The sequence below is a fragment of the Eptatretus burgeri genome, chromosome 21 (genome assembly GCF_056783735.1).
Source record: "Eptatretus burgeri isolate ZD-2024b chromosome 21, Ebu_testis_v1, whole genome shotgun sequence".
NCBI lineage: Eukaryota > Metazoa > Chordata > Myxini > Myxiniformes > Myxinidae > Eptatretus > Eptatretus burgeri.
Genome location: NC_140981.1, coordinates 1,463,425 through 1,475,560, shown reverse-complemented (window position 1 = coordinate 1,475,560; position 12,136 = coordinate 1,463,425). Strand labels below are relative to the sequence as shown.

Below are 12,136 nucleotides of genomic sequence, written 5' to 3'. Positions count from 1 at the left end.
TGCAGAAGTTGGAGCTTATATCTGAATGATGCTGAGGTTCATTGGACATCCTTTCAACCTCACTGTTACCAACCTATCATTGACTGGTTGCGTCCCAGCACTGACCCAGCAGTCTTCTTGGTGCAAATCACTGACACTCGATTTATTTTAGAGGTTTCGTGACCAGAAAAGAAAACTTTGTAATCGTCAGATTGAACCCGCCCCAAACCAGTCCATCTAAGTTCACTTATTCCCAAAATTTCATTTCTTGTCCTCTATATCTCTCTGTCTATATGTCTGTCTGTCTCTCTCTCTCTCTTTCACACACACCCCCTTCTCACACCTCTCTCCTGCAGTGTATACCAACTTTTCATGAAGCATCGCTCTCCCCACCTGCCTCCCATCCTTAATCTACCCCCCTTCCTAGCATCCTCTTCCTTACCCCTCCGAGCTTTTCCTCCCTCCTCTCTCTCCACCCCCCCCCACCCTTAATATCCCCGTCAGTGAATTGACGCGTTGTATTTGCTCATAAAAAATGTAATTATCGTCATGAGCAGATGGTGCTTAATTATCAGTGCCATCTTCTTGAACTCGTGTTCTCTTCCAACAGGAAAGCTGTGATTTCTGCAACACTGAACCAGGAGCTGGGAGAACACTCACTTCCACAAATGGCTGAACTTCAGACCATCACCATTGTGGTTTAACAACGCCCCCTCCCCCACCCCCCTTTTCCAGGTAATTTCCTCCCTCAGGTATCACACAGCCAATAAGCTGCTCTTTTAAGATACAGGTTACTGCTGCAGAGAACTCGTGTTCGGATCACTTCAGATCTCGGCTTCGGATTACAGCAACGGCATCTCGGAGCAGAGAGGACTTCAAATAGTGTTCCAAACAATCCACGAAATACCAACTCTGACTCAACAACTCTCGGTTCATTTAATTCATTTACTAAACACATGGACATGGTGAAAGTTTACCTTTGAGGTGTTACACTTGACAGGTTGGGGCTGTGTTGCCTGGGTCCCATTAACGACTTGACTCTCCCGGACACTGACTTCTGTTCTTCTCTGCACTGCTCGCTCATTATACTCGGAACTAAAGTTTGAACATCATCGAACAAGGCACTCTTTGTATTTGTAGATTTTCTGTGAGCTGGTATTTGTCAATTCACAATTAAGTACACTGATGTCGACGAATGTCTTTGTCCTGCATGTTATTCATGTAGACTTCCTCCATGAGCCCTCAGATCAATAAAATAATAATTGTATAAAAAAGGAAACAATTTAATACCTTCCGCGACTTTAATGGACGTAATTTAATGATTCCCATCTTGCGTCGTTAACATTGTCCAAGTCTTTCACAAACCGATTGGCCAGACCATCTCGTTTCCTTTTCCTTGTCCCCCGCCCCGTGACCACCATCACACGTTACCGTGCACGGCGGATCGAGGACTCCGGACACCGAATCCACTCCCACGGTGTCTGGTTCGAACACCTGCGGTCCCGGCACGACCCTCTCCAAAACCTTCTCTCGAGCCTGTTTCTTTTCCCCTCTGTAGAGCGGGATTGCCTGAACGAAGGCACCGCCCCCACTCGCAGTCAGCCAAGAAGAGGGACGCTCCGTGTATGACGGCTGGGTCTTATACTTCGGTCTAGTAACTGCTTCTGATTCATATTCTGATTCCTACTCTTTAACATTTTCCTTTTGGCCATAGTACAAAACAATCATGCAAGTACACGCGCCATTCAATCAGCAATTGATAATAAGCACACCACGATACCTCCCCGTGACTCGGATCCACCACATCTCCACTCCACACGAAACCACTCGCGCATCGCGCGCCAATTCCCAACCGGCACCTCAACTTACTTCGCACCTCGCTCACCAAACCTCATCACTTCGACCACAAACGCCTCCCGCACACAGGAAAAATATTCCCACACACCCTCAGAGGGTTTCCGGTCCCGGAGACTGGCAGGGCGTGGCGAGGGTCGCTGTGGCCCAATAGAGGAGCAGGATTTTGGTCACAGCGCGTCGCTTTCGGGTCAGAACCCCACTCTTCACCCGGGGCTTATAAAAGGTGGGACGTGGAGCCGTTCACTCTCTTCTCTTCGCTGGCTCTTTGCTCGCTGCCCCGCTCTTGGTGTGCGATTGCCAGGACGTGCTTCTTCTTGAGAGTCTGATCCGGGGCGACTACCGAGATTCTTTGCCGTGCTGTTAACGTTCCGCCATCCCCGTGCAGCCAGATGGACCATTGCGGCGCTCACGAGCCCCATCAAAGTGACTAAGCCGGAGATAACACGCCACATCTCGAGGTGGGGACGCTCAGGTGGAGCGTCCCATGGAGGTACACACTACACAAACAGACCTTTACACGGCTTGGTCAAGGATCTTGCGCCTCACACATCTATCCTTCTCTCTCTCTCTCTCTCTCTCTCTCTCTCTCTCTCTCTCTCTCTCTCTCTCTCTCTCTCTCTCTCTCTCTCTCTCTCTCTCTCTCTCTCTCTCTCTCTCTCTCTTTCTCTCTCTCTCTCTCTCTCTCTCTCTCTCTCTCTCTCTCTCTCTCTCTCTCTCTCTCTCTCTCTCTCTCTCTCTCTCTCTCTCTCTCTCTCTCTCTCTCTCTCTCTCTCTCTCTCTCTCTCTCTCCTGAGGTATAACAAGTTATCGCAGATGTACAAGTGGGAGGATAACATGGATGGGATACCCATTTACAATTAATTACCAAACTTGATTGGTATTTGTACCTTGAGGGGGGGGGGGATAACAAGGACCGGGTATACTGTTGTTACATTCACTGTGTAGAGTCATTTTATTATTATTAATAATTATAAACAATAAAACTATAATTTCTCCATGGACCCGCGGTCTGAGGAAGAAACCTCCCGGACCGACCGCGCTTCCTCCATCGGAGCCGCTCGTGAATCCCGGGGTGTTCGCCTCGTGATCTTCACCGAAGAGTCCTCGTGTCATCGAGCACCGTCGGGTACTGTAAGGCACACAGTGCCAGATTTAGACAAAAGCTAAACAAGCTACAGATTCGGACCTCACAATCCACAGGGCCTCAATAAATGTGTGAATGAGGCCTCAATAAATTTTCATTCTTCGTTGATTTCGAAGCTTCAGAGGCACAGCTACGTGGAGCAGGAGAAACTTGGACGAAAGATTGTCCAACCGATGTCCGTATGAACCTTTCGGGTGAACCGAGGTACTTCGATGCTGACGTCAAGCAGAATTATCGAGGAAAAGAACAAATTGTCCACAAACATCTGAATCAAATCATCTTCCAGGACAAGATTCTAGAAGTTTTCCCTCATGTGGAAGAAATATTGCTATCCTGACGTGTGATGGTGACGAATAGTTCAGGAGAAAGGTCATTTTTCACAGGTAAAGAGAATCAAAAATGAACTGAGAGCAAAACCATGTCTCAATGAGAACAGTGTGCACTGAGCATCATGTGCAGGCAAAGCAATAAGCTGCGGAGCAGATCATTTGAGGAGACAATTCATGATTTTGTAAACAATTTAATTGGCTGCTCTGAGAGCACCCTTATTCTGGACATTTCCATCTGTCTGTCTGTCCGCGAAACTTTGGTCAAGCCTCGGGGCTAAACCACTCAACCGATTCCAATAAAATTTGGTACGTAGGACCAATATTTCTGGGAATCGTGTGCTTTCGAATCTGGGACCCCGGGCCATAGCAAGGGCCCTTTAAAGTGGTCAAAAAATCGAAGCTTAGAGTTCTGTGCGCAATCTATCTCGCTCCCTTCATGCCAATTTGCAGCCCTAACAAAAAATATTTGTAGGAGGAGATAGGTTTTGGGCGAGTACATGTCGAACATTTCACAAACGGTTAATTGCGAATATCTCCAAGAGAAAGAGTCTGATTTTGATGAAACTTGGGTGAAATGTGTACAATGTGGCGAGCATGTACACAAAAATGAATGGTTGCTATGCACACCTCCGTTGCTTCGCAACAGCTAAAATACTTTATCGTACATCGTACACTTATTGTGGACTGTACAAAAAAAATTAAATCAATACCTCCGAAACTGGACCTCCGAGGGACCTGTTTTTTGTGCCCAAGGAGAATGTCTTACAGCATCATTTAAAAAAATAAAATCTTTAGCGAATAGATAAATGGAATTACCAGGGCTGCCATTTGTTAGAGTCTCTTTGGAAACATGCCTGAAATTTCACAAGGCGGGTTTCTGGGCGCAAACTAAGAGGGCTGTGATAATTATATTTATTGTGCTAAATTGATTGATAGCATGTACATGAATATTGGCTTGTCACGTCGGCCAGCTTTCCATCTAGAGTGAGCAGCCATGTCGCCTACCGGCTTGTATTTATTTATTTGTTGATTTGGTTTCGGCTTGTGATGATCGAAACACATCGTACGTACTTTGTAGAGTACCGAAGTGAGAGCATATTGTCCTCTTCACTTCTCTGTGAACAGGAAAACCCCAAAGTGCTCACTCAATGGCTCCGAGTGCTCTTTTCCTCTGTGTCCATGTCCCAACCGCAGGAGCGTCTGATCCGCGACATCTGAACACGAAGATGTGTCTGCACGTGATGGAGATTACTTTGTGTCCAAGTGTACTTACGTTGGTACCAGAAGCGTCCGACGTGCGCAGGAATGGGACGACGGAACGTGCATGTACGATAACGATGTACAGGGAGAGACGCCGACGATGCCCAATCCCCTGTGTACCCAAACCCCTGGGTACCTGGGTACCAAGGCAACACCCCCCCTCCAAGTATCTACTATCAGTGTGGATACAAGAAAGGAAATGCTTGTCACCATCACACAAGGTTGCCTGTCTGTCTGTCTGTCTGTCTCTGTCTGTGAGCACGAAATCTCAAAAAGTTATGGATGGATTTGAACGAAACTTGGTGAACCAATCAGTGGGATACAACATGTGAAGTGTTCAGCTTGGTGGAGGTGTGCGCCCTACCGAGTGCCGTTGTTGTTTTTCATTTTCTTTCGGGTCTTTTGTTCCGGCCCCGTTGTTGCTCGTAATGTGCTACTCACGGGGAGCATGGTTGTGGCACTGATACGGGCCGTGGTTGTGCTGCTGACGGGGCTGTGGCTGTGTCGCTGATGCAAAGCACTGTGTAGGTTTGGGCAGGAATTTGTAACTTGTGCAGGGTGCCGGCGATAACCCGCCTACTCTTCACGAAAGACACAGTGGGATATTTAACGTCCACCAACAAATGCTGGCAGATGGGTGGGGGTCAAGCATCGCATCCATCCGACGGATGGCACTCACATTGATGCCTCGCCATGCTTGTGAGACACCAGGGTAGTAGTTGGTAGCTGTGCCGACATTTAAACCCAAGCTTGACGGCTCACACGTGAGTGTGCCTCACTCTGGGTCATCCTGCCAGCCATATCGTCGGTATCATGGTCCCCTTTTGAGAAAGACCGTAAGGTACTTGTGCTGGTATCGTAGCCGAAGTTCATTTACCTGTGTCGTTCAGTTACCTGTATCGTTGCTCTCTGAAAGGTTCTTGAGGTTGCATTTTGATATTGCTGAGGTTTAACGAGGTGAAAACGTTTACCTTCTTCATCCACAGATCAAAGAGACATTTTCAAGAACATCATCGTCACGCTGGTGGTTGGAGTCCTGTCCATCATCGCCGGAACCTTCTTCAACCTTCACGAGGACAAACTTCTCGAGTGGGTTTCCTTGGCTGGATCGATGTTTGCTCCTGATGACGCAGATTATTCGATCCAACAACACAAAACGGCAAGAACATTTGGACAAGCCATCCTCACAGTAAACGAGCACAATGACGAGCTTGACGTCATGTTAACACGTCGTGTCACTGTGACTTGTCATAAACATTTTACTTATTATTTATTTATTTCGACAAATTCCTGCTTTTCCTTTTCCCCTGAAGGTAAACATCCTCTCCTGTGTTCATTTTAACCTTGTAAGAACTCAAGAAACGCCACACACATGGATAATAAGAACCTCTATCATGTGTGAACATTTCAGAAAGCTGATACTTTAAATTAAAACTTTATTCTCATGTTATATCCCTTAGTTGAGGATTTAAACGACGTTTAACCAATTTTTGGCCTTTGTTTTCACTTTAATTGGTTTATTTTTGTCCGGTTTCAAACGTACGACCACTTCCTGAGCTCATCTCATTGATCCACACATGGTGATTCAAAAAAATATAATTCGTAGTTGAATTCAATGCCCAAATGTGCAAATCCTCTTCGAATTTCAAAGCAATTGGATAAAAATTGAGGATTTTAGAAATCCGACCTGAGTTGTTGACCTTTGACCTGTGTTGACCTCAAAAAACAATTGGTGGTTGAATTCATTTTCCTGAACTGAAAATTCTCTTCCAATTTCCAGTCAATCGGATGAAAATTGAGGTTTTGGGGTAAATTGCCCGATGTTGACCTCAAAAGAGTGAGCGCTGTATCACGTGGTCATGTGACACGTGGTAAAGTTTCAATTTCCTCCGCCGAACGGTTTTCCATGTTCGATCTTAACAGAGAGCAGACACGAACGACGTACGTATCCCACCGATCGCTTCACCCTGCTCTTTGCATCGTCAGCCCAGAGTAATGAGTACGTACAATTGTAGACGACTTATTTGATGCACAAATAATTTGATTCAGTTGGTTTCAATGTTTATCCTTTGAGATGTGAGCGGACAACACATCACGTGACCACGTGCACACAGAGAGCGACTGGGCAGAGCGATGCACACGTCACTTCCGGGTCCCAACTTCCGAGCACGTGGAGTCACGGGACCGTGGACGGACAAACAAGTTGTGGGTTCGAGTTAGTTCGTTGTGAACCAAAATAGCCTCCGATGTGGAATGTCCCCATTTGTTAAATTCATTTGAATCGAAAAATCGTTTGAGAATCGAAACAAATTTAATGTAAAAAAAACAAAACAACAACAACAAACGGAAATAAATGAAGGAACAAATCTGTCAGACCTGGGAAGCATTCCTTGAATTCGGACAAAGAACGTTGTAAGAGAATCATCAAAGCAACAGGTGGTGTATAAAGTTGTGATTCGAATACTCGACTTCAACCTGAGAAACAACAACAACAACGAGGGTTGTGACCAACAAGGACAAACAGGAGGGGCGTTCCACTAAAAATCGGAACAATGGTGTCCCGTGCCATGCCCCGCCCCCCCACGGTGGTGTTCGTAGGCCCTACCCCTCCCCGACACCTTTCGAAGAGCGAGTCCAGGTTCTAACAACACGAAGCAACCAATCATTATTACAGCAACCGTTAAATTATCTTCAGCCGTAGAAAGAGTCTAATTATTGTGTGTAATACCATTCCTGATTTAATGGACGACATCTTTGGAGGATTCCTTGTTGACCTCGACGTGGGCTCGTGGTGCAGGGTTTCCGTTCCGTTTCCTGGTCGGCGGTTCAATGCCAGACTGCCTGGTGGGTCCCAAGCCCAGGACCTTGTCGGTCCGCTTGAACGCCATCAGCCTGAGGGCGTGCTGGGCGCTGGCGGTTAGAATTTCTCGTTGTTGCTCCGTCATGGAGCTCAAGACGTCCTTCGGCTCCAACGCACACGGGTCGTGAAGACCGGGTCCACCGGGAAGCAGGATTCCCGCGGCGAAACACTCGAGCACTCGCCGAAGCGCATATCCCGGCCTGAGAGGCTTGGGGGCACTGCCGATCGCCTTCTGTACCAACAACTCCATGGTCCAGCTCGGTAGACAAGCCCAAGCAGCGACCCGACGACGGAGGTCTCTCATGATGCGAATGACGACGACGCAAGATTTTAGCCTCATGGCTTTTGCATGGAACCAGTTGGCGTGGCGAATGGCGACCAGAGCGTCACGGCACTTTGGTCCGTTGAGGAGGTCCTCTGTTACCATGGTTACATCTTCCATCAGTGGAGAAGTGAGGGTGACGGAGACTCGGGTTATCGGATCGGAGTTCGAAGTGATAATCACCTCCGCTTCCTCCACACGTTGCTGCACCTCGTAGGTCTCTTCACTCATCGCGGCAAGCCGTGCAGGAAGCTCGGAGGTGACGCGTTGCAACAGTGCGGGGGTGGGTTTTACCGTGCACAGCAGCACCAGCCGCACGCTGAGGTCACCGTGCAAGAGCAACCTCTTGGCGAGCAAGCCGACCCTGATAACCCCGAAGACGACTCTTTTTCCCTCACCTCCTTCAGAGCACTGGGAACTATCCTCCCCATCGGTGGTGTTGCCTTTCCCTTCGGGGAGATCGTTGCACACCAGCTCGAGTGCACGCTCGGTGTGCGAGACGACGCGTCGGACCGCCTGGAGTTCCAAAGTCTGAGGACTGATGGCCCTGTGGTGGGTCATCACGGGACGGTCTTCGTACCCATTTGAGCATTGCACCGCCTGCTTTGCCGGTGCCCGTGGAAGTCGGAGACCAGGTCCAGACTCCAGAAGGCCATCGGGACCTCGCCGCTTCCAAGTCTGCTTCAGCACCTGATCGACCCTCCAGAACATCTCATTGCACATCCCTTCAACCCGCCGGTGTTCTTCCTTCCAACGTCTCCAATACTCATCATGGCACGTCTGTCTCCGGCCATCCTGTAGCTTGGACATACATACACTATCCTTCACCTCCACCTGCAGCTCGGGGTTCACCTTCTCCTTGGAAGGTCGATGATGGCGAGGACCTTTGTTCTGAACCTCTTTGCCGTCGGGGTGATCGAAATGACACTGGCACGGCTTGCAGTTAAACCCGATCACCTTGCCTTCATCGTCACGGACCTCCTCGAGGTGGTCGACTCCCACAGGTGGAGGTGTACGTTCGGCTCGGGGAGGGGTTGCAGCTCCTAACAACAGCTCCGAACGAGCGAGAGGACTGTCACCACTGCCTGGATTCGGACCTTCCTCCCTTGTCATATCACCGACAACCTGCTCCGCACCATCCATTAAAATGACGTTTCGGTCGACGGCCTCCTCAACAGGACTGGTGGTGCTGGTGTGAGATGACGAACCGGGTGAAACCGGAGAGTCAGGAGCGTCGGCAGTCCCAGTCGCAGTGTTGCAAGTTCCGCTGCAATTCGAGATCTGGCTAAAAACCGTGGAATTCCTGGAGGGAATTGGCTTGCCCAGCCCGATGTACATCAGCACGACCTTTCGGTGCTTGGCTCCTCCAACGTGAGTCGAGTAGTCGTCACAACCACGGCAGATAACGTTACACAGGTTGCAACGCACTAAGTGCTGATGTCGAAGACCATCGAAATCGGGCGAAGGACAAACATGTCCCAAATTCCCAGAATTCCACTCCGTTTCCTTCCTCTTATGCTTCTTCCCATCCAGGTGTTTCTGGTACAACTGTGGACCGACACAAACGACCTTGCAAACGTCACAGTAGTGTAGATGCGGAGGCTTCAAAGGACGTTTCGATGTTCGAACATTCATCCAGTGTTTTATGTTGTTGTTGACGTTGTTGTTTTGTTGTTGTTGTTGTTGTTGATGCTGATTGGAGGATGTTGTCACTGAATAAGCAACCGATTCACACTGAGCATGATGTGTACCTGTAAATGTCGCTGTGAAGGTGCTGCACACCGTCCCCACCGTGTCGGTGGTACGTGTCGTCTGAAGAGCCTGGGTAGTTGCAGGTGGTGGTGGTGGTGATGGCGGTAGTTGGTGCCATCCCTGGGTGTACCCAAATTCGGTGTGCGCCGTACCTGTCGTCGCTGGCACGACCACTGACCGGTACTCTGGCCCTGGGTAGGCCGCACGGGTATCCGCGGCGTACACAGCCACGTACGTGGTGTGAGCCGTGCACGGAAGGACGGGTGCCTGATGTGCCGTGTCCTCGACTGTTGAGGAACGCCACAGGTGGGTCACGACCATTGAGCGTCCACCGTCGTGCGCGGCGTCCGGAACTCCGATATGGTGAGTCGCCATGTCGGCCTCCTCGCTCGGATGGCTGGTCACGTGTCCGGGCAAAAGGGGATCAATCGGACCACGTGGTTACCACGTGCAGGTGAGCGAATCACCGGAACGTTCTCGAATTCGTTTATGTTTATATATGTAACAATATAATTATAAAAATGACGGATTGTAAAGAATCCCACGATTCAGGTAAAAGATCCAGGTAAAAGATCCAGGTGAAAGATCCAGGTGAAAAGAGTTGAACACGGGACGTTGTCAGGAATGTGCTGAATTGAACGAGCAGAGGACCTGCCCGATCGGCGATCTGGACAATTATCATGTGGGTATATCTATAAAGTACGTACAATTACCATGTGAGTATATCTATAAAGTACGTACAATTATCATGTGAGTATGTCTATAAAGTACGTACAATTATCATGTGGGTATATCTATAAAGTACTACAATTATCATGTGAGTATGTCTATAAAGTACGTACAATTATCATGTGGGTATCTCTATAAAGTACGTACAATTACCGTGTCGGCATATCTATAAAGTACGTACAATTATCATGTGGGTATATCTATAAAGTACGTACAATTATCATGTGGGTATCTCTATAAAGTACGTACAATTACCGTGTGGGCATATCTATAAAGTACGTACAATTATCATGTGGGTATATGTATAAAGTACGTACAATTATCCTGTGGGTATATCTGTAAAGTACGTACAATTACCGTGTGAGACGAGCTCGAAGGTGTTTTTCAGACACCACGTTGCTCACAGCAATACAATCAAAGCTGCTCGTCACGTGTACTACACTACTCACAGACATAAATAAATATCTGCTCGTCGTGTACACGATCCAGAGAAGGCCAAGTCTATCCTCGAGTGTCCTCGAGCCTGTCACACGAAGAGCAGAGCCCCACGTTGTGCACACATGAGGCGGAGGTACGAACTCACTGAACCTAAACCTCATGTAAGTCATCAGAGTAGTGTAGGTTGTTTGAGGTGAGCAAGAAACTACTCTGCAACGCTGAAGCTTCAGTGAAAGTTTTCAAAAATAAACTTCAAATAAATATCCACAACAATGACTCGTTAGTGTAGTGAGAGAGCGGTGTCATCTCCAGCAGCCAAGAGATTGGTAAGCAATCAGATGTGTAAGCAGTGTGTCGGGGTCTTTCTGAAGGATAGGTCAATATGTCGCCTTGAGATAAAACAAAGGGGACACTTTGAAGAGGGTCTGCATTGTTGTCACAATGAGCCATTGTTTTATGAGGCAGCCTCACCGTTTAATGTGGGAGGGAATCGTGTCGATGACAACAATATCGGTCACAATGGCTCGTGTGGGACAGCCAACGAGTCAGAGGTTTCCACAGGATTAGAGCTCAAGTGTGACTTTGAAAAACCCACGCGTGAGGTTCGAATTTTTTTACACACCTGTGATGAATACCTGTCCTAATGATCATTACGCTGACGTTGTCCTCGAGTCAGACGAGAACTTCCAAATGGTGCATCACGGGTGTGTTGGACTTCAGGGGCACAGGTTGCTTTGTTGTGCTGGTAGTGAGCGCAAACGTAGGGTTCGAATCCTGAGATGAGCATCAACACATTTTCCCGTCTTGCTCGCATGTCCACTCCGAAATATTCCACAGGGAACGCTCACACACGACCTCCAATGGCACCGTTGGAGTTCCTGTTGGACCTCACGCTTCCCACAGATACACCTCAAGAGTAGAACAGCAGGACGGACAACCGACCAGAGATGTGCATAAATTATGATAGTGAGTGACGTCATGTGCATAAATTATGATAATCAGTGACGTCATGTGCATAAATTTTGCCCATGTCTTCAGTTTATATTTTAAGTCGACATATCTGTTTATCTATCCATAATTCCAGCAGTGTGTGTGTGTGTGTGTGTGTGTGTGTGTGTGTGTGTGTGTGTGTGTGTGTGTGTGTGTCTGTGACTGCTGTTTCTCGACATCCACTGGTCCGATCTAATTGAAACTTGCCAGATATATTGCTGGGGACCTGTGGAGGTGCCTTTTCAAGGTTTGATATTAATCGGACAAGTGGTTCCCAAGTTATGGCCATTTATTTACCAAACCAATGACAGGGCACGGTGCTATGACGTCACGATTGACGTCACGTCACAATGGTACCAAGTCTCTTCGGAGAATCCTTGGCTATCGCTGGTCAGATCTTGTGTCCAACGAGCGGTTGTTGAGAGAGACTCGGATGAGATTTGTGTCCTGCATGGTCCGTGAGCGTCAGTTGCGGC

At 48.2% G+C, this 12,136-nt stretch overlaps 2 protein-coding genes across 5 annotated transcripts in view; one reads left to right on the top strand and one right to left on the bottom strand.

The window, feature by feature from the left end:
- The window catches only part of LOC147008138 (nidogen-2-like), a 56,789-nt gene extending 50,733 nt beyond the window's left edge, over positions 1 to 6,056 (top strand). For 2 of the 4 annotated variants that reach the window (XM_085865346.1, XM_085865347.1), the window contains 2 exons: positions 590 to 714; positions 5,556 to 6,056. In XM_085865346.1, coding sequence (XP_085721472.1) covers positions 590 to 683 — 94 coding nt within the window. In that variant the 3' untranslated portion in view covers positions 684 to 714; positions 5,556 to 6,056. Of the gene's footprint in view, positions 1 to 589; positions 715 to 4,503; positions 4,791 to 5,555 lie in introns of all 4 variants that reach the window. The other 2 variants (XR_015053577.1, XR_015053578.1) reach the window with 2 other exon arrangements.
- Positions 6,057 to 6,781: 725 nt separating this feature from the next.
- On the bottom strand, positions 6,782 to 9,919 carry LOC147008137 (zinc finger RNA-binding protein-like). The gene has a single exon (XM_085865366.1). The coding sequence runs from the start codon at positions 9,876 to 9,878 to the stop codon at positions 7,308 to 7,310; it is 2,571 nt and encodes an 856-aa protein (XP_085721492.1). The 5' UTR covers positions 9,879 to 9,919; the 3' UTR covers positions 6,782 to 7,307.
- Between the last annotated feature and the right edge of the window lie 2,217 nt (positions 9,920 to 12,136).